Source organism: Sciurus vulgaris (assembly GCF_902686455.1).
Source record: "Sciurus vulgaris genome assembly, chromosome: 1".
NCBI lineage: Eukaryota > Metazoa > Chordata > Mammalia > Rodentia > Sciuridae > Sciurus > Sciurus vulgaris.
In genome coordinates this window covers 17,118,269-17,137,853 of record NC_136461.1, presented here as the reverse complement: position 1 = coordinate 17,137,853, position 19,585 = coordinate 17,118,269, and the positions used below count along the sequence as shown (strand labels likewise).

Here is a 19,585-nt window from a genome sequence, read left to right as displayed (position 1 = left end):
AGGGCCTGGCACGGAGTCGCACACACGGCTGGTGCATTCACGGCTGAGGGTGCTGGGTCACCCCTGACCTATAGACAGAGCAAGGAAGGGGCCTCTCTAGCCTGTCCCTGCAACAGGGTTGTGGGATGCTGGCTCAACCTGCTAGGCCTCCTGCAGGCCACCCCGCACAGCAAACCAGACACCCTGGGGTCTTTTCAAAGCACAGAGAGGGACTCCTGGCCTTGGGGTGACCCAGACCAACAGGGCAACCCATGCAGTGGTTGGCTCCTCCTGGCTCTCATTTCTAGGACTCAAGCCTGACTCTCAAAGGGGCCAGCTGCACACTCATCAAATTTCTGGGGTGCTGCAAAGGGGGAGTCACAGCCAGGACTGGGAGAAGCCAGTGTCTCTTTATGAGGGGAGAGGTTGTTGGTCACACCCTGTAACCAGTTCTCCATGCAGCCTGGGGTTAGGGAGAAGGGAGGCGTGTCTCCTCCTTTAACTGGTGTGGACATCTTTGTTCTAAATAGGAGTACCCAAGCCAGCTGTTCCTCTGTCACAAGACGTGAGCCTCAGGTAAAGTTAGAGCAGCTTTCCTTGGCCTCCCCAGCAGTGGGATGTCCCGTGCCTCCGGGTGACTGTGTGAGCGGCCCCAAACCTCTCTCTCCTGAAGCATAGCTGCCTCTCTGTGGTGCTGCTGGACCAAAACAACAGCTACTTTTATTGAGCACCTACTACATGCTGGTGCCGGGAGTGGTGCTTGACATGCTCTCTGAATCATAACACTCCTATGAAGAGCAGGCGTTTGGGTCCTGGCTAACCGACACCCCGAGGTACAAGGAGCTTGGGGGACTTGTCCAAAGTCTCACAGCCAATCAGTGGCATGACTGGAACTCAGACCCGGGTCTCCACAGCTCTGGAACTCAATACCCTTTGCCATGGTGCTTTCTCCAAGTTGCTAGACCCCCGTGACTTCCTGCCAGCATCCCACCCATCTGCTCTGTGACTTTAAATACATGACTTTCTCTCTCTAGACACCAACTTATTTAGCAAAATAAGGAGGCTGACTGGACATCTCTATGTCCCTTTGTCTCTCTGGGTTTAAAAAGGTGGTGGCCCACAGGCAGCAGAACGCCAGTACCCAGGACTCCCTGGTCCCCTCCTCTGCTTGGAGGAGGATGAGGCTCCCAGGCCCTCTGGTTTCCTGAGAGCCTTCTCTCTCCACTTGGTGAGAGACCTTAGAAGGAATTCTGGGCGCAAGGCAGGAGAGGCAGCCCTTGCTCTGCAGGACAGGACACCCTAGCAACCAGTAGAACTGCAAGTTGAGGCCTGGTGAAGGGTCACAGCTGGAAGGGACCTCAGAGGTCATCTTGTCCAACTCAGTTTACAGATGGGGAGACTGAATTAGTGAGAGAGGACTTGGACTCCGTCCAGGATCCACTTGGCTTTCTGTAATCGTTCAATGCCAGAGATAAACGCACTCCCTCTCCCAAAGGATGCAGAAGACAGACTGAAATCAGTGACCATGGAAGCCATGTCTTGAGAGCACTCTGGATGCCCAGCCCAATATCTTCCCACTCCTGCGTCTTGCCTATCCAGGAAGATATCTAGCAGAATTTTGGGACTTTAATGATGAGACAGTCTCTAGATATCTGCTAGTCACAGGATAACGAATCCCTGGAACGTGGGATGCCTTTTCACCTTGCCTGACCATGGCAGGCATCACAAGTAGATCACCAACTCCTCTTCCCGTTGAGCCCACCTGAGGCCTTAGTGCTTTCTGCAGAGCTCCAACCAGGCACTACCAATCGATCAGAGTTGGCGCATCAGCTCAACGCTGCTGCCCTTCCTGATTAGCACCGTGACCAGAGCTGTACCAGCTCGTCCTGAGCACTCAGCTCTGCACTAGGCCCCGTTCTGAGTATCGTGTTTGAATTGCATTATCTCATTTAACCCTGGCAAAAGCCTACAAGGTGGGTACTGCTATGGTCACCCTTGTGTAGACGAAGAAACTGAGGTCCAGGGGCCTGGGGCTCATGAGCACTGGGGCGAGGCTCTGCCCAGCTCTCGGGCACCATGCCCGGGCCCCTCTCAGCACCCTGGGGTTGTGCTGGCCCTGGTCGTTCTAAAAGTCAGCACTTCCCCAACAGACCCCTTCAGTGACATCTTCCCATTTTGTCTTTTCCAAAGGAAAAACCCTATGCTGAACTTCTCTGCCCAGCCGTTGCCTCTGCCCCCGAAGCCCCCTCTGCCGGGCCCCGGGCAGTACGAGATCGTGGACTACGCAGGGCCCCCCAAGCACTTCATCTCCAGCGCGTCGTTCGTGTCCAACACCAGCCGGTGGACAGCCGGGCCGACCCAGCCAGGCCTGCCGGGCCCAGGTCAGAGGCGCGTTCTAAGTGATTGTAAATGCCAACTCTGGTGGAATTGTTTGTCATTCCTAGGCTTTGACGCCACTGGTTTATAGGCTGTTTGCTAAACAGGTTACAGGGTGAGAGAAGATTTAGGAGTTATCAGCTCACATTTTCAAGAGTATAAAAAGATTTTGTTTTCTTTTTTAAGGTGAAAGGGCTCTTAGAGGTGATCCAGGTCAGGGATTTACAACCAAGGCCTGGGAAGGTTCAAGAGGTCAAAGACAGGCACGAGATGGTCAGTGACTCTGAATTCCCTGAAATACTGGGGAACTGCAGACATTATTTTCTGTGGGAAGGGGACATTGCTTTTGTCAGATTATCAGAAAAGCTCTTATTTGTAAAAATTTACATGCCATGCCGGGTGTGATCCCAGCTCCTGCAGAGGCTGAAGGCAGGAGGTTCACAATTCAAGGCCAGCTTGGGCAACTTGGTGTCTCAAAATAAAAAAACCAAAAGGACTGGGGTTGTGCTCAGTGTGACCCCCTTGGTTCAGTGCCTGGTACCACAAGAAAAATAATTAAGCCACTGGTCTAGCCTGGCCAGGACATTTTACAGACAGGGAGACCTGGAGAGCAAGCTGTCCACAGTGCCTTAGTGGCAGACAGAGGCCCAGACACCTTGCTCATGGCGACCAGGGACTGTTCAGTGGAACTGCTCCTGAGCCAGCCCCACCCCCATCCTACAGAGGAGCCAACAACAGTGACCCGGGATTCCCCGGGAGCCAGTGTCCCGAGGGCCTCATTCTGATGGTGATCTCCGTGCTTCCTCAGCTATCTGTAGCGCTCCATAGATCCCCTTAGCTATCACCGCTCCTCCCTGACAATGGCCACAGCTGGTGGCATCAGGGACCAACAGGTGTGACTGGGTGGCAGGTGACACGGGAGAAAGGCAAAGCAGGTGAGAGTTGAAGATGTTCCTACCCTGGGAGGCTGAGGTGACAGTCCTGGTGTGTGTCCCCCACGGTAACAGTCTGGTAGGGGAGACTCCCCCAAACACACACAGGAGAGGAAAATGGAAGGGGGCCAGGGGAAGGCCATTCTCCTAGCTTGGGCCTTGCAGGCTTGGTGACCGCAGAGGTGTGACCCTGGGGCTTCCAGTCGGCCCAGGAGAAAGTGGCTTGGTCCAGTGAGAGTGCCTCCGTAAGGCTGGTGAGCTCCAGGGGCTCAGGATGGCCTGTCTGACCCTGTGTGGCCCTGTCCCCTAGAGCTTTGTCTGCCTGTGGGCACCCAGTGAGCACGTGCAGGCATCTGCCTTGGGTGTGCACCAGTGTCACTGGCTGCCGTGGGCGCCTCTCAGCAGCTTCCTCAGAGGACACCTTAGGGACCCTCCTTAGTGAAGCCGGTTCCACAGAAGCACCTCAGGCTGTGGTTCCCAAGCCCTACTTGTTCTGGTTGCTCATCATCCTAGAGGACCATGTCTGCAATTGGCTTTTACTTTTCTGGAAGATTCTGAACTTAATCAAAACAAAATTCCACCAAGTTAATACTTTGGGTCTTTAAGAATTTTCCTTTAATCAACATGTTTTTCAAATTTCATGGCAAACAGTCTTGCAAATTTTATCCTGTTAAAGAAGTTGAAAGGAGGGTCGGGTGGTGACTCAGTGGTAGGACACTTGCCCGGCCTGCGGGAGGCCCAGGGTTCAACCCCCCGCACCGTAAAACAGAAACAAAAGCAAAAACGTTAAAGAGAGAAATAATTCCCCAAGCCAAGTTCAAGTCCAGGCCTGGGCAGTTAAGAGCCGGGTGCCTTGAGGCCATTCCCTTCCTGCCTCTCTGCCTCCTCCCTGGGAGGCGCGTGGCCTTTCCAGCTCTGAGGCAGGTGCCAGAGAACCCAGCCACCGACTCGCGCTCTTCATGTCCTCTCTCTCCTCAGCCACCTACAAGCCGGAGTTCCCGGGGAAGCAGTCCTTCCTCTACAATGAGGACAACAAATGGATCCCAGTGATGTAGCGAGGTGGTGGCGCCACACAGGCCCAGGGAGAACCCCAGCCCCAGCCCCCGGCCCGGCCTCCCAGGATATTCATCAGGAGGGCCTGTGTTGCACGTGGCAGCTGACGACCCACCACCCTGGCCCAGTGCTACTGCGAGGCAGCTGCAATCACCCTTGCCTGGGGCCGCCACCCCCACCAGCTCCTGCAACGTCCCCCCCAGGGAGCCCCCAGGTTCTCTCCCAGAAACCCCCGCAGGCTGGCCCTGCACGACTCACCTCTGTGGACTCCAGGGAGGAGAAGGGTCCACCTGGATGGCAGCCAGCAGCAGATTCCCAGTATGGAAGCTGATCCCAAGCAGGAGATCAGGGGTGGGGTGGCCCCGCATGGTCCCAGCCATCCGCCCTTGACTTCTGGACTCCCCCATGATTTTCAGGAACCAGGAAGGCCCAGGAACACCTATGACAGAGACAGGAAGGTGCTGGCTGGGCCCTGGGCGCCCGCTAAGGCTTCATGTTGCACCTTCGGGAAGAACCTGGAAGCTGGCCACCAGGTGCTTTCTGTCATTACCCACCGGAGAGCCACCCCAGAGGTTTATAGACTCATACAGCAGGTGTGACAGTTCCTTGCTGGAGCCAGAGCCCTGGAAAGAGCAGTTCCAAGGGTCACGAAGCCCTGTACCTGCCGGCTCACTTCCCCTGTCCTCGCTCCTGCCTGAGCCTGGTCTCCATCCCCTCCTGACCTCCCGCTCCAGTGTCAGAGACAGACTATTGACCAAGTCTGACGCCGTCTCTAACAGCCCTCTGCTGGCCTGCGTGTCTTTTCTCCTCACCGAGAGGAAGAGACTGCCAGAGAACCAAGGTGAAGTGGAGCCGTCCATGCGGCCTCCTCCCTCGGTGACGGCGTGGTCTCTCTTGCACCTCCCCGGCCCCAGCCCTGACCCCTCATGTCCAGGCCTCTGGCTTTGCTGCCACTGTTTTCTCTGGGAATGTTGCATCCTGGGCCTTCCTGTTAGAACCGGCTGCTGACTGGCTTTCCCTCTGGGGAGGGGTGGGGGAAGAAGGGAAAGGGGAAAGGATGGAATACCGTGTTCAATTAAACCGAATTCTTGCTTCTCACTAAAGCCAGCCTTGTTGTGAACTTCAGACTCCTGCAAGGGCCCCGTGGCCTTGGCATGACTGAGAGGCAGCTGGGAGCACTGTGACAGGAGCAAGGAGTTGGGGGCTTAAAGACAGATCCACCTTGGCTTCCATCTGCACTTCCGGGGCCTCCACTTCTCCTCCAAGGGAAGAGCTGGGGTGAGGTTCTGACACTTCCAGAGGCTGAGCAGATTATGCATCATGTGAAACAGGTCAGGTGGGCATGGGGACTGGCATGAGGTGCATGCCCAACACAGCTCAGCTCCAGCTGCTTGGTGCCAGAGTGGAGATTTTCTATTAGACTCTGGGAAATCTTTTTTGTTTTGTTTTGTTTTGTTTAGTACTGGGGATTGAACCCACAGGTGCTCTATCACTGAGCTAGATCCCCAGACCTTTTTAAATTTTATTTTGGGACAGGGTCTCACTACGTTGCCAAGGTTGGCTCAGCCTCCAGAGTTACCAGAATTATAGGTGTGGGTCATCATGGGAAATCTGCACAATATTAAATCTCTTAACATGAGATGCGGACAACTATTTTTTTCTGGGTTAAAGGAAACTCTTTAGTGAGTCATCAATTGTCCACATTTGTGCTAGAAGTTCTGTGAGACTCTTCAAAGCCAACACTCGAAGCGTGTCAGTGGGAGTAACTTTGAGCTTCCTCTGACCTTGGGTACCCTTTGTGACCTCAGCAGGTGACTGGGCTGCTATTTGATGGCCTTGGGGCTCCTTTGGGCAGAGGCTAGTGATAATGTTTAGGAAAACAGCAAGGGTCTCTTCAGCCTTCAGAGGACCAGCAATTGAAGACTGTCTTGCCAGTGACCCTCAAGTGGGTCAGGGAAAAGGGACCTGGGGAGAGAGGAGCAGGGCTGTTTTCTCATCCAGTCAGAATCCACATTCTGGCTGATAGAACTGTGCTGAGGCCCTACGCGCAGATGTCCTGTCTTGATCATCCTCGTCGCCTTCTCCAATGTCATGGGCTGTTCACAGCTCCAGCCCCTGAGGTTTCCAACCCTCACCTGGACACTAGGCTCACCTCAAGAGGGAGCTGTTGCTGGGCATGGTGGCACCCACCAGTGATTCCAGTGACTTGGGAGACTGAGGCAGGAGGATCACAAGTTCAAGACCAGCTTGGGCAACTTAGCAAGACCCTCAGCAATTTAGCAAAACCCTGTCTTAAAACATAAAAAGGGTTGGGAATATAGCTCAGTGGTGGAGCACCCTTGGGTTCAAATTTCAGTGTCAAAAAAAAAAAAAAAAAAAAAAAATTAAAATAAAAAGAGGGAGCCTACAGGACCCACGCTGAGAGCATGCCCAGGCTCCAACCCTCGAAGTTCTGACTTAGTTGATCATTGGCACCTTCACTGAGGTCCGTGGTGTGCTTGCAATGTGCCTAGCTAGTGTTAGGATACACTAATACTTTAATAAAGTATTTCCCAATGTTAGTGTGCACACGAATCACTCGGAAACCTTGTTAAAATGCAGGTTTGGTAGGTCTGGGGTGGGGCCTGAGACTCTGCATTTCCAACAAGCTCCTGTGTGATCCCCATTCTGTCGCCCACATGATGCCTGCTGCGCAGCAGTGCAGGCAGACACCCTGGACTGCGGAGGCTCCAGGGCCTGTGGAGTCAGGGCCTCTTCAGAGCAGCAGTTCTCGGATCCGAGGTTCTGGGTTGCACGCTATAATCACCTGGGGAACATCACAGAGTGCTGACACCTGGCCCCGCCCAGGGACGCTAGCTCATTTAATTACTCCAAGGTGGAGTCTGGACCATGGCAGGAGAAGGGGGAGAGAGAAGAGGTCGGTAAAAGCTGTCAGGGTGTTTCCAACAGGTGATCAGGACTGAGGGGCAGCACCTTCCGGGTTCCCAGCTGGCTCTGGGAAGGAAGCTGGGGAGGATGCTCAGATGAAGGAAAGCCGAGCGCCTACTGTGTGCCTGGAGCCTGTATTACTGCTCATGCTCAGCACTCGGGTTGTTTCTCTTTTTTCTTTTTGGGGTGGGGTCTCATCATGTTGCCCAGGTGGGCTCGAACTTGCCATCCTCCTGCTTCAACTGGGATTACGGGTTAGCTACCACACCCAGCTGCCTTCTGTTGTTTAACCTTCACACATCGATTTTCTCTGACCTCTAGAGGATGACGTCACAGCAGCAGCCAGGCCTGGGCTGGGCAGAGTAACCCTGGATGTTTCACAGGGTCCTTCCTGCAGGGCCACACAAGCCATGTTGGAGCCCGGTCAGCGATGCTGATCCTGCCCTTAGCCTTTTGAGATTTTGTTCAAAGTGAATTTTTTTGGCCTTAATTTTAAAAAGATGCTGCATTGTACTATCTAACTTGTATTATCTAACTTTGTATTATCTATCTATTGTATTATCTAACTTCTTTACTGAGCTCTCTGGCACCCCTTAATTTTTATGGCCAAGGCTGGTGCCTCACTTGCCAACCCTGGTCCCAGCCCTGACTCTAGGCAGGGCCTCGGGAATGGAACCATAAACTCTGGCGAAGGTGGAGGTTCTAACAGGAATCCTGGTTTTCAAACTGTAAAAGAGTTTTGTTTCGACCAACATTTATGAGAAACCCTAATGTGAAAAAAGCAGAGCTGGTAGGATTGAAGCTAGCGAGGTGCTCAGGGACGCGTCCCCTCCCCCACATCGTGGCCTGAGCCCAGCAGTGACCTTGAGGCTCTCAGGATGACAGTGTAGACCACCTCCCGCACCGTCCAGGCAGAGACCAGCCGGATGCAGCACTGGGAAGGGAAGAAGGGAAGGACGGAAGCGGGACTTGTGGTTTGTTCTCTGGGGGAAACGCAGGGCGTGGCTGGTGGTATCCCTGGCCTAACGCTCCCACCGTGGCTGACTTCAGCACCAACGTGGTGTCTCTGGCCGTGCTGTCGGAAGAGATGTGCACAGTCATTTTAGGACCCCGTAGGAGCTGGCCCCAGAGAGGGTACAAGAAGGTCCCGTGGCTCAACCTGGGCTCTGCCCCTGGTTCCAGCTGTGAATTCCCGCCATGGCCATTCTAGGTCCTTCCGGGCCTTTATCTCGGAGTCAATGATCCTTGGGTGTAACCACAGGGACTGCACTGCCTTCAGGGTGCATCTGCGCTCCCCTCCATCCTGCAGCCTGGGGCAGGGCACCCCGGGACAGAGCCTAGGGGAGAGGAGAGAGGCCTCATCCGCCCGCCCCCTGTGCTGGAAGACCCTGGAGAAAGGAGGGAACGCAGCTCGTGACGTGTACATAGGGAGACTTTTATTACTAAACACTACGAGCATACAAAATGCATGATCGAATAACAGCTAAAAAAATAGTCCAAGAAATGTGAAATACACATTTTTTGAAATGATAAAAATGTATCCATGAAAAATATAAAATGCTGCATATATATACAATATATTTATATATATAAAGTAAATAAGAAATGTGTACAGCAGCGACGGCAAGGCGGAAGCTTCGCACAGTGGTCTCTTTGTTCCAGAGAGCTCCATTATTTACATCTTGCATGAGAAGTCAGTGAGAAAGAGTCACTTCCATGGGCGTGTCTTTTAAAAGTCCTTTGCACGGAAAAATCAAGAATTTTCAAGGGGTGAGAATCCTTGGTCTGAAGTTGACGGAAGAATCCAGAGTGGGGCCACACGAGCGTGGAGCCAGTGGTGCGGCCTGAGGTGGGAGGGTGGGCTTCGCCCTTGAAAGGCCGCCTGCAGGGGGCTGTGAGGAGGAGCAGGCAGTCCAGGCAAGTGCTGTCCAGGTGCTGTGGCTGGTGGGCAGGCACTGGAGGGATTCAAGCAAGGATGGGGTTCAGATTAGGAGACCCCCAAAGTCCCTTCCTGGCTTGACGTCTGTGGTCTGTGACTTGGGGGCCACTTTGCTCAAGGAGCACATTCAAGTAACAGCACTGAGGCACGCAGAGAGGTTACGCATGGCAGGGGCCACGTCCCGGGGTCCGAGGGCCCTACAGCTCCTTCAGGATGATCTGAATCTTGCCGTCCATCTCCCCCATGTCCAGCAGGAAGGCCACATGGTTGCTGTAATGCTGAATGATGTTGTTGTCCATGTTGACCAAGATCCTGGAAGAGAGGAGGGGCTCGGTTGGAACATGCCAGGCACATGTGCCCTGGCTCTCTGAGGGACAGAGAGGACAGCAACACTTTGGGCACCTCACAAACTCCCTTGGGTCCTGGCCACCAGCCTGCAGGATGGGTAGTCAGTCCTCTTTACAGGAGAGTGGCTGAGTCACACTTCCAGCCCTGCCCTGCCACGCCCACCCTGCTGCACAGGAGCCTGGAGTAACAGGCAGATCTCGGGGAGCCACAGTGTTCCCCTGGTCACCGAGTGCGGACTGGGACACAGGGCGAGTTCAAGTCAGGAGGTGTGGCAGTTTGGGTTCAACAGGAGGCTGTGACCGATGTGCCACTCAGGTATGCTGGTCACACAGGATGCCGGTGCCACAAACCCCAGCTGGGAGTTATGCCCTGAAGCTGAAATCCCACAGATACAAGGGGCGGCCTCTTGCCCCACTCTCCATGCCAGGACCTGGCCAACCTGACAGAACCGTCGCCCGGGCCCTCGGCCCTACCCATTCGGCTCCAGCACTCGCTGAGGACGTGCCGCAGGAGAGATCTGATCCCCACCCTGCCCTCCAGGAGTGAGGGCGCTCACAGCCTGGCGAAGGAGTCCCAGAGCTGGGTGCTACTCCAGGTCCAGAGGAGGAGGCTGAGGTTCCGAGAGGCACAGCAGTTTGCCCAAGGTCACACAGTAAGAGACAGCAGGGCTGGACCCGAACCTGGACCTCTGTCTCGCCTGCAGTTTCTGAGGAGCCCCACTAATCCAGGCTGGGAAGTGGCAGAGAGAACCACGCACCCCTGGGGGAGCCCGTTTCCCTGGGCAGGAGCAGCAGGCAGAGGTCTGCTTTCACAAGGACCCATGACAGGGCAGTGGGGACAGTAGTGAGGGCCACAGCCCGCATCCAGCTGTCCCTGCCAGCAGCAGCCTGGGGAGGCCTGGCCTGGGCTCAGAGCTGTTTCGGGATCCCTCTCCCTGGGTCCTGTCTGGAGTCCCTGCATTTCACAGAAGGGTCTTTGTCTGGGGGGCTGGAGGCTGGGAACAGGCCAGAGGTGACAAGGGCTGGACAAGGGGTGGGTACTGGGTCAGCATTTCCCTGGGTGGCACTGACGGGCAGGTGCCTGTCACTGGCAGGGCCTCACCTGCTGCAACCCGGGCTGACTCCTCCACCCGCAGGGCCTTCCATCACCAGAGCTCACGGCCCTCCCCCCCTCCGAGGACAGCGACTAGGGGTCCTGGGCAGGGCTTGTCAGGGGCTGCTGTCACAGAGTGTGGCCTCGCGTGACCTCCCAGCCCCTAGCTGACTTCTGTCTTGGGTCCTGTTAAGCCCCTGGCCAGCCGCCAGCAAAAGCGACGTATCTGCTCATCTTTCAGGTGCCCCGCAGGGCTTGTGAAGCCATCCTGTCTACCTCTGCTCTGGGGTGTCCCAAGCGGCTGCAAGAGGCCAGCCGGCCAGCTCAGGACGTCTCCTCGCACCAGGACCCTGACGGAGCCTGCGGATGTATCCGGTCTCCTCTCCCCAAAGGTGTTTTGGGAACATTCTCATGTAGCCATTTCAGACCAGCCCAGGGCTGGGGTTTCTGAGGGCATGGTGGGAGGGTGAGGATGGCCTCTGCAGGGCCACTGAGCGACGCCCTGGGCCAGCCGGCCATGGTCCTTATTGCACATGGCCTAGCAGTCAGCAGAACAGGAGGAGGAGAGAGAAAACAGGGAAGGAGCTTGTGCGTGGCTTTAGGCAGGTGGGTTACTAACTGGTGAGCTTGTAACTACCTGCTCAGGACCTCAGTTTCCTCATCTGTAGAAATTGAGACAATACCTCCAAGCTCAAAGGCTCCATTATCTAGCCCAGCGCCACCCTGGACAAAGGACTCCGCCAACATAAGTTATTATAAACAGGATGGACACAGCGGCTGTGGCTTAAGGGAAAGTCTCTGGCGACCCAGTCAGTGAAGCAGGGTGGGCATCCCTGTGGCACCCCAGGTGGGAGTTTTGGGGGGGTCTGCCCAGGTGGGGCTGAAGCCAGGGATGTGGGCGTGGCCCTAAGGGGACGTGGGGCTGGGCTTGCCTGGGCAACGCAGAGCCATGACGTAGATCTGGCTCTAGAGAGCGGCCGAGCCTCAGTTTGAAACCGAAACTTGGGGGAAAATAAACACACGTGCAAAAACCCTTTAGACACTTACACAACCCAAACCAATGGGTGCTTCCCAGGGCAGGGATGGAAACCTTCCCCAGCTGTGACCTTCAAGGGAGGCTGGTGGAACCAGAGGAGCGGGGGAGGCCAGGCCCCGGGCCTGCTTAGAGGAGGCCTCCGAAGCCTTTGAAAAGGGAAACCCACAGACAGCAGCCCCAGGGCAGTGCCTGGGCACCATCCAGGGCTGCTCCTAAGAGCGCCTGGATCGGACTGCCAGCATGAAGGGTCAGGTCTGAGCTGTGGGCAGAGGGCTAGGTCCTGGATCCTCCGGGCCGGAAGGAGCTGTGACAGTTACTCACTGCCCCATCCTGGGCTGGGAAGTGACTTGGTCAGGAAGGGCTGCAGAGGCCCAGCTCGCTGGCTCCGACCAGGGGACTGAAGCCTGGGAGTCCAGTCACCATGTGACGTTCTCCTCCTGGCAACCAAGGGATGTGCCGGGCCAACAGCAAGGGCTCTGTGACGCCAGGAGCCTATGGAGGGCAGCCGGGCACTGCCCACCCTGAGAGGGTACAGCTGTTCTCCTCCACTGAGCCCAGTCTGGAGGTGGGGTAGCATAGGCCCGGGAGCGTCCCTGGCTGGCCACAGCTCCCTCTGCAGATTCAGGGCTGTCCTGCTCCGACTGCCTGTAGCAACTTTGCTAGGCCTTCCTGCCTATGTCTCCATTCCACGGCTGAACGTCCACTGCCCTGAACCTCGCTCGTCACTTCTGAGCCTGCTTCCCTGTCTGTAAAAAGTGAGCCATGGCCAAGCAACGTGGTGCATGCTTGTAATCCCCGTGGCTCAGGAGGCTGAGGAAGCCAGCCTCAGCAAAAGCGAGGTGCTAAGCACCTCAGTGAGACCCTGTCTCTAAATAAAATACAAAAAAGGGCTGGGGATGTGGCCCAGGGATAGGGTGTCCGGAGTTCAATCCCAGGTACCCCCCAAAGAAACAGTAAGCTGGGGCATTGCCCTCTTAGTGCAGTGGTGCTGGTAAAACAAGACAGGCTCAGCCCATAATCTGAAACACAGGAGGTGACCCAGCAAGCAGTGGCCACTGTGATCAGTATTGCCCTAATCAAATATCTTGGTTATCCCGTGGCCTTGGGATTTGAACTTGGGGCTTCTGATGTGTCTGCACTTCCCCTCTACCCTAGGAGGTTGTGTAGGAAGACCCTCCTCCTCCCTACTCCCCTCCCTCCCACTAGTGACCAGTGCCTGGTCTCTGCAGGTAGAGGATTGTGGCCAACTCCACATCCCCTCAGCCTCTCCATGGAGGCCGAATATGAAGCCTCCTCCTGCTGAGCAGCCAGTGGGTGGGGGCTGAACCGGGCACTTACCCCCGCTTGCACTTCTTGTAGACTTTGTAAATGTTTTCCTCAGGGAACCCGTACTTCTCAGAGATCTGGAAGAGAAAGGTAGGGGATTCACTGCCTACTGCCCAACCCAGGTTTTACATACCATTGCTTTTTACTTTCTGATTATAAATGTAATATATGTATGTGTGTGTGTGTGCGTGCCTGTGTGTGTGATATACAAACATATATACACATACATGTATATACAGAGAGAGAAAATACAAAAATTGAAATCATCCATAATCCTGTTTCCCAGAGATGAACACTGTTGACATCGTGGTGTGCGCCTTCCCGTGTATGCAGATAATTTTGTATCACTATGAACTTATCACTGAGAAGTCTTCCTAATGAGCCTCTCCCATTGCCCTTAACTCTTGCCTAGTGCCAGACACGTGGTGGCCCATCGCTCAGGATGCCACCATTCACCAGCTAAGGAACTGTTACAGTTTAGATGTGAGGTGTCCCCCAAAAGCTCATGTGTGAGACAGTGCAAGAAGGCTTAGAGGTGAAATGATTGGGTTACGGGAGCCGCAATCCAATCAGTGGATCAACCCCCTGGTAGGGGTTCACTGAGGGCCAACTGCAGGCTGGTAGGGTGTGGCTGGAGGAGGCGGGTCACTGGGGGCGAGCCTTGGGGTGCATATTTTGTATGAGATGAGTGGAGTCTCTGTCTGCTTCCTGGCACCATGTTCCCAGCTGCCTCCCTCCACCACACTCTTCCATGATGTTCTGCCTCACCGTGAGCTCCAAGGAAGGCAGCCAGCCTTCTATAACTGAGACCTCAGAACCGGTGAGCCCCCAAATAAACTTTTCCTCCTCTAATTGTTCTTGTCAGGTCCTTTGGTTGCAGCAGCTAAAGAGCTGACTAAAACAGTGACCTTCTGCAAACTGCTCATGGGGACGGTAGTGTATACCTCCTAGAGTCGCTGGAAGAATTGAAGGAATCAATCCATGTAAAGTGCTCAGGAGGGCTCCTGGCACCTAGTGAGACCTCCGTAAGTGGCCACAGCATTACTTTAAAAGGAGAGAAGTGGGGTGCACCTTGCTGTGCTGAGGGGTCAACCTGAATCTTTCTGGGCAGGAACTATGAGCCTAGCGGGGGGGGGGGGGGGGGGGGGTGTGCCTGTGAGCCCGAAGGGAAAGCCAGGCATTGAGGCCTGGAGCAGGTTAGCGCCCCACACATCCCAGGCCACGCGCCGAGGCCCGTGAGGCTCCCGCAGCCCAAGCCACCCACTTCTCCCCAGAGCTCCCAAAGTCTCCTCCGCCGCAAACAGATCCAGCCTGGCCCCAGCTCTACACCTGGTGTGGCAGAACTTTGAATAGGTCCTCTTACTTCTCTGAGCCTCAGTTTCCTCATTTGTAAAGTGAGGAAGGAACGTGCAATAAAAGGTGTCCCCAGAGGGTGACTCCACCCACAACGCTTAGGTAATGGATGCAGCCTGGTACCCATCCTGCGGAGAAGCTCAGTAACAGTGTTTAGAGGAATTGGCTGCCTTGAAGCTGCAGCACGGCCGGGTCAGGGACTCCGGGAGCTCAGCCTCTGTGGGCATTTTAGGAAGAGGATTGGGTTCAGCTCTTCAGTTATCCTTTTCTTTTCTTTCTTTTTCTCTTTTTGGTGGTGGTATTGGGGCTTGAACCCAGGGGGTGCTCTACCACTGAACTATATCCCCAACCCTTTTTATTTTTTAATTTAGAGGTGGGATCTTGCCTAGGCTGGCCTTGAACCTGGAATCTTCCTGTCTCAGCCTCCTCTGTAATTACCTAAGTGCACCACCACACTCAGCTCCCAGTTACTCTGACGCAGCTCTTTCCACACCAGAAAAGCCCTCGGACTGTTTCAGTGGTGAAGCAGCTAGAAGCTACCAGGGAGAATCTAAGGAACAACTCCAAACTCTCTAAACATGAGTCGAACAAATTGCACAAAGACAGCATGAGCTCCCTCAAAAGGTAGTGAGCTCCTGCTCAAGTCCAGCGTGGACACTCAGGGGGCTGCTGGGAGGGAGCTCCAGCTCCGGTGGGAAGCTGACCCTGTGAGGTACTGTGCAACCTGAGTCGAGTCCACATTCAAGGGCCATTAACGGCCTTTTGTGAGCCCAGCTTCCTGGGTATGATGCCAAGCAGGCTGACAGCGTGTGAGGAGAACAGGACAGCAGGGTGGAGAGAGCATGGACCGCGGTGTGGCACTGGCTCCTCCAGCCAGGTAACCGAGGCAGTCCCCTGACCTCTGGGGCTGCTTCCTCATGGGATACCAGAAGGTGCTGCCGGTACCACTTTTCAGCTTGTGAGAACGCCAGGGGCCTTCAGGTGCGACCTATCTGACACAATTCCTGGCACCCAGGGGCGTTCATGGGAGGGAGCCAAAGTGATTCATTTTTCTCTCCTCCAGCCAGAGGTCTTGGAAGCCCCTGACTTTTCTGGGGGCTCCACCTCAGGCACAGCTACCCTGGAGGCATCTGAGCTCGCTGGGTTTTGCTTGGGGCTGGGCTGTGTGGCCTGTTCTCTGGCAGTGGGGGTTGGGCAGGTCTCCTTGCCCAGATACCACCCTCAGCCACCCCAGCCAGCACCCCAGCCAACCTGAGCAGGAGGAATGAGGCCCCCGGGAGAGAAAAAACAGTGACTCTGGGCCTGGCCTTTTTGGGTTTCATTCCCATTAAACCAGAAACAGGTTTGCAAAACCAACAAAGGCCCTGGCCTGTCAGAAAGCAGCCATCAGATTAAGAGGATTTATGGTGTGCGCGACTCCCGGGGTGGAGCCGCGGTTCTGGCTGGGAGGTAACATCGCGCCCACCCCCACAGGAGGGCCCGCAGGCCCCCAGCCTGTGGGACGGGTGGGCCACCAGAAAGCCCGGGCTCCTGGCTGTTCCCTCCCAGAGACTCCCTGTGGGAAGTGAACCCCCTGGGGCAGGCTGGGCCAGGTCAGGGCGGTGGACCCCCAGTGTCTTACCGCATTCCTCAGCCCCTGCAGGTCTGGGGTCTTCAACATGAGGGCGTCGAAAACCTCCTCGGTCTCCCTCCGAACGTACAACAACACTGAAAACAGCAGAGAGCTTTCAGGTGTGAGAAGCAGGAAGACCTGGGGGGGGGGGGGGGGTGTCTTGGAAATACTACTTCAGCGTTAAGATTTACTTCTGCTGGGGGCTGTGCCCAGCTGGGAAAGGCAGCCTGGAAACACTGTCCTGCTTTGGGCCCATTTGAATACCTGCTCTGGTACCTGTAGCCAGGTGACCTCAACATCACTGTGCCTCATTGTTTTGGTCTGCAAAATGGGGGCCCTCCCCAACTTCAGAGCGGTGGGAATTACTGACAACGTTTAGCAACACCAAGCACATTGCTAAGCTCGGACCAAGGGTGCTGGAAGTTGTGGACCAGAGCTGCTGGTTTCTTCCTGGTGGTCAGCTACAGCCCCCAGAGGCCTGGACTAGCCCCACCACACACACACGGAAGAGTGTCAAAGCTGGAAGAGCAGAAATGAAAACCTCAGCCAGCTCCCACCCCTTAGGGAAGGTGAGGGGCTCCTCCAGCATAAAGGGTCTGCCACCCGAGCACCTGCCCCGAGAAGCCCGCAGCCAAACAGGGTAAAAGCAGGCAGGAGCCCTGCAGCCCATGGCTACCTCTCCAATACCTAGGGACCCCCACTACCCCGCAGGTCTTGGCCAAAGCCCAGCTCAAGGAGGGAAGCCCTCGCCCTGCCCTCCCCAGGGAGGCCTCCCAGGTGGGGCCAGGTGGGCTCTGGGAGCAAACGGGGCGGGCAGAGCTACCTCTCTGAAGGTCGTCTTCCTTGGCCTGCTTGGAGGGCAGAGGCTCAAACTCCTCGGCGAAGGGTGAGCAGGTGCGCTTCAGGGGCAGCCTGTGGGATGGGAGGGTGGTGAGGCCCGTGGGCCTCCAGGAGCCTGGAAGTGGAGGCAGCTGCAGGAGGGCGGGTGCAAAGCAGGCGTGCAGTGGGCAAGTTCCTTAGCCTCGCGCGACCCCATCTATAATGTGGGGTGACCCGAAAGTACAAATAACAGCCTGGCAGGAAGCTGCGTGCAGCTGCGATAGACAACGCAGGCGGCGGTCAGTGGACTACGGCCGCCAGCAGCCTGTTCCCTTGGAAAGAATCAGGCGGGGCAAGAGGCATGGGAGGAGGAAGGACTGAGGGTCTAGCAGTGAGACAGACTGGGGTCCAGTCCTGCCTCTGCTGCTTGATGGCCGTGGGACTGCCCAGCCTCGGGGTCACCGTCCACGGAGGAGAGCAGTCAGCCCTCCTGGGGCTGCTGTGAGGGGCAGGGCCGTGACCGCTGGGAGCGGAGTGGGCAGAGGTCTTGGCACGGGGGGGGGGGGGGGGGGGGGGGGGGGGGGTGCTGGAAATAACCAGATCTGCACGAGGCACCTCTGCCTGCCCCACGACTGTCCCTCCTCTGCGCGACGTGGGGGCTAGGCTGGGGGTGGCGGGGACCCTCTCGGTGGCCTCTGGGTGCACCACCCTCGGCATGGCCCCCCTGCTCTCCGAATGCACCCCTCCCAGAGCTTTTTCTCCCCCTTTTACAAGCAGGTATCTTCGCCAGAGATTCGCCGACTTTTCATATAAAACAAACCCATAAAAACCCAGGCGGTTTCAGCGAGGAGGAGCGTGAAGCCCGCTGGGGGCTGGGGCGAGTTTCGCAGGCGGGCGGCATGAGGGGACGGGAGCCCCGCCGCTGCTCCGTACCTGTTGGCGTTGCCGAGTCCGGCTGAGGTGACGGCCTGCAACGAAGAGAAAGGGACATTTCCGTCACAAGCAGGAAACCGAGAGGAGCCTGGGCCCGGGCTGGGGGCTTTCCGGGAGGAACACTGTGGGGAGGGGTGGCACCTCAGTGCTTTCCAGGCTCCTGTTCCGATGCGTCCCCTAAGTGGGCTGCACCCCCTTTGAAGGGAGTCACCTAGCCCAAGCTGCTGAGTCAGGGGGCAATGGACCCCAGGTGGTGGGAAAGCATGGTGGGCAGACCAGTGAGCCCACCCAGCCAGTGTGCCCAGAGGGCTGGGAGCCGCAGCTGGGACCTGGGGCTGGGGTAGAGGGCCCTTCTGTGCACCTGGCTCTGCTACTCCTATTGTGCCGTCTGGTAGTTGTCGCCCTTTGAGAGCCTGTGAGAACCAGGCTCAGAGCCCCTGGGGTCACACCGTAGGCATGAGGCAAGCTCGGGCCTCTGCTTGCTGTTTCCCTGAGCCCCCTCCCACCCCGGGGCTCAGGTGTGCAGGGGCTGGTCCCTCTCCCTTCCCCATGGATTAGTTGTCAGCTGGCTACAAGTAAACCAATCCCTAGTGGTCGTCTCCCTGCGTGGGGCCGGCTGGCTGGAGGAGTCAAGAGAGAAGAGTCCATGTAGCCACCTGGGTTGTGGAGGCCTTGGTGCTGCTACCAGGGCAGGGCAGGGAGGACCGAGGACGCAGGACGTGCTTTCAGTGTGCTGGGGCCACACGGGTCTGGCTGCTCTTTTCAGCCCCCAGGCCCACCTCCTTGTCCTAAGTCAACACACCAAACCCACCGTGGGCGCCCAGCCATCTCTGCAGACACTCCCACTGAAACTCTGGGAGCCGTGCCCTCCAAGGAGGGGAGTTGTCGGATCGCTTGATATGAATCAGGGCTCAGACAGGCTCGGGCCCGGGCTCCGTTACTGTCTCGTTTATGACCCTGCCTGAGAAAGGGGATGAACAGTCTCTCTCAAAGGACAGCTGGCTGGGGGAGCCAGATAACATGCCACCTCTGGGCCAGCTCACTCCCGGTGCTGAGAAGTGGCCCCCCTGGCTTGACAGGAGGAGCAGCTCGTGGGCAAGGGATGGATCCTGCCATCAGGCTGCTGGGTCCAAATTCTGGCTCTGCACTTTCTAGCTGTGTGATGCGGGGAGGTTTCTTAACTTCCCTGTGCCTCCACTTGGGGCCCAGAGCTCTGGGGGCAGAGTGTGGACAAAACAGGGTTGCAGTGAAGGCTGGCGGGTGACGCGTGCACACAGCACGAGCCTGCTGCACACGAGTGCTGCCGTCACCCTCCAGCCAGCTCCAGCGTGGCTGCGGTGGGGCCTGGGGCTTAGGTGCCAGACACCTCCCGGCCGGAACACTCTGATGAACACAAAGCCCATTCCCTCACCAACGTTCTACTCTTGGATGGAATAGGTCACTGACGTTACAGGGCCACATGTCCATTTTTTTCAATCCCCTAGGACTCAGTGAATGTATGATTATTTAACAGCAAGACCTAGAAACATCTAGATTGGCCAGTGTGGTGAGTGGCAGGTTGCTCTCCACTGGACTGGGCTACGGCAGGCCCCAACAAAGGACCAGGACCCTTGTGGCCCCTCTTCCCAAATAGGTCCCTGCCCTCACCCCTCCAGAGCGCTGCAGGCTGGAGAAGTGTACATTGGGGATGAACAGCACAGGCGGGGTCTCCAGGTCGGGTTCAGGCCGCAGGTAGGTGGTCTCGTTGCCCCTGAAGCCTGACAGCAGGCAGCCCTTGACGCCTGATGGGAAAGGAAGCCATGGGCCTGAGGTCCCTCCAGGCAGGTCCCCGGCCCCCGGCCTCCTCCCCTTCACCCTGC

At 56.6% G+C, this 19,585-nt stretch overlaps 2 protein-coding genes across 6 annotated transcripts in view; one reads left to right on the top strand and one right to left on the bottom strand.

Annotated features, from left to right (window-relative positions):
* The window catches only part of STPG1 (sperm tail PG-rich repeat containing 1), a 38,056-nt gene extending 33,130 nt beyond the window's left edge, over nt 1–4,926 (top strand). For 3 of the 5 annotated variants that reach the window (XM_079138380.1, XM_079138381.1, XM_079138378.1), the window contains 2 exons: nt 2,170–2,360; nt 4,266–4,902. In XM_079138380.1, the coding sequence (XP_078994506.1) occupies nt 2,170–2,360; nt 4,266–4,314 (240 nt within the window). In that variant the 3' untranslated portion in view covers nt 4,315–4,902. Of the gene's footprint in view, nt 1–2,169; nt 2,361–4,265 lie in introns of all 5 variants that reach the window. The other 2 variants (XR_013763586.1, XM_079138379.1) reach the window with 2 other exon arrangements.
* Nucleotides 4,927–8,682: 3,756 nt separating this feature from the next.
* Nucleotides 8,683–19,585, bottom strand: part of GRHL3 (grainyhead like transcription factor 3) — a 32,017-nt gene continuing 21,114 nt past the window's right edge. The window contains exons 11-16 of the mRNA XM_079138301.1: nt 19,374–19,507; nt 17,727–17,761; nt 16,798–16,886; nt 15,984–16,069; nt 13,022–13,086; nt 8,683–9,519 (exon numbers count right to left, since the gene is read on the bottom strand). Coding sequence (XP_078994427.1) covers nt 9,405–9,519; nt 13,022–13,086; nt 15,984–16,069; nt 16,798–16,886; nt 17,727–17,761; nt 19,374–19,507 — 524 coding nt within the window. The 3' untranslated portion in view covers nt 8,683–9,404. The remainder of the gene's footprint in view (nt 9,520–13,021; nt 13,087–15,983; nt 16,070–16,797; nt 16,887–17,726; nt 17,762–19,373; nt 19,508–19,585) is intronic.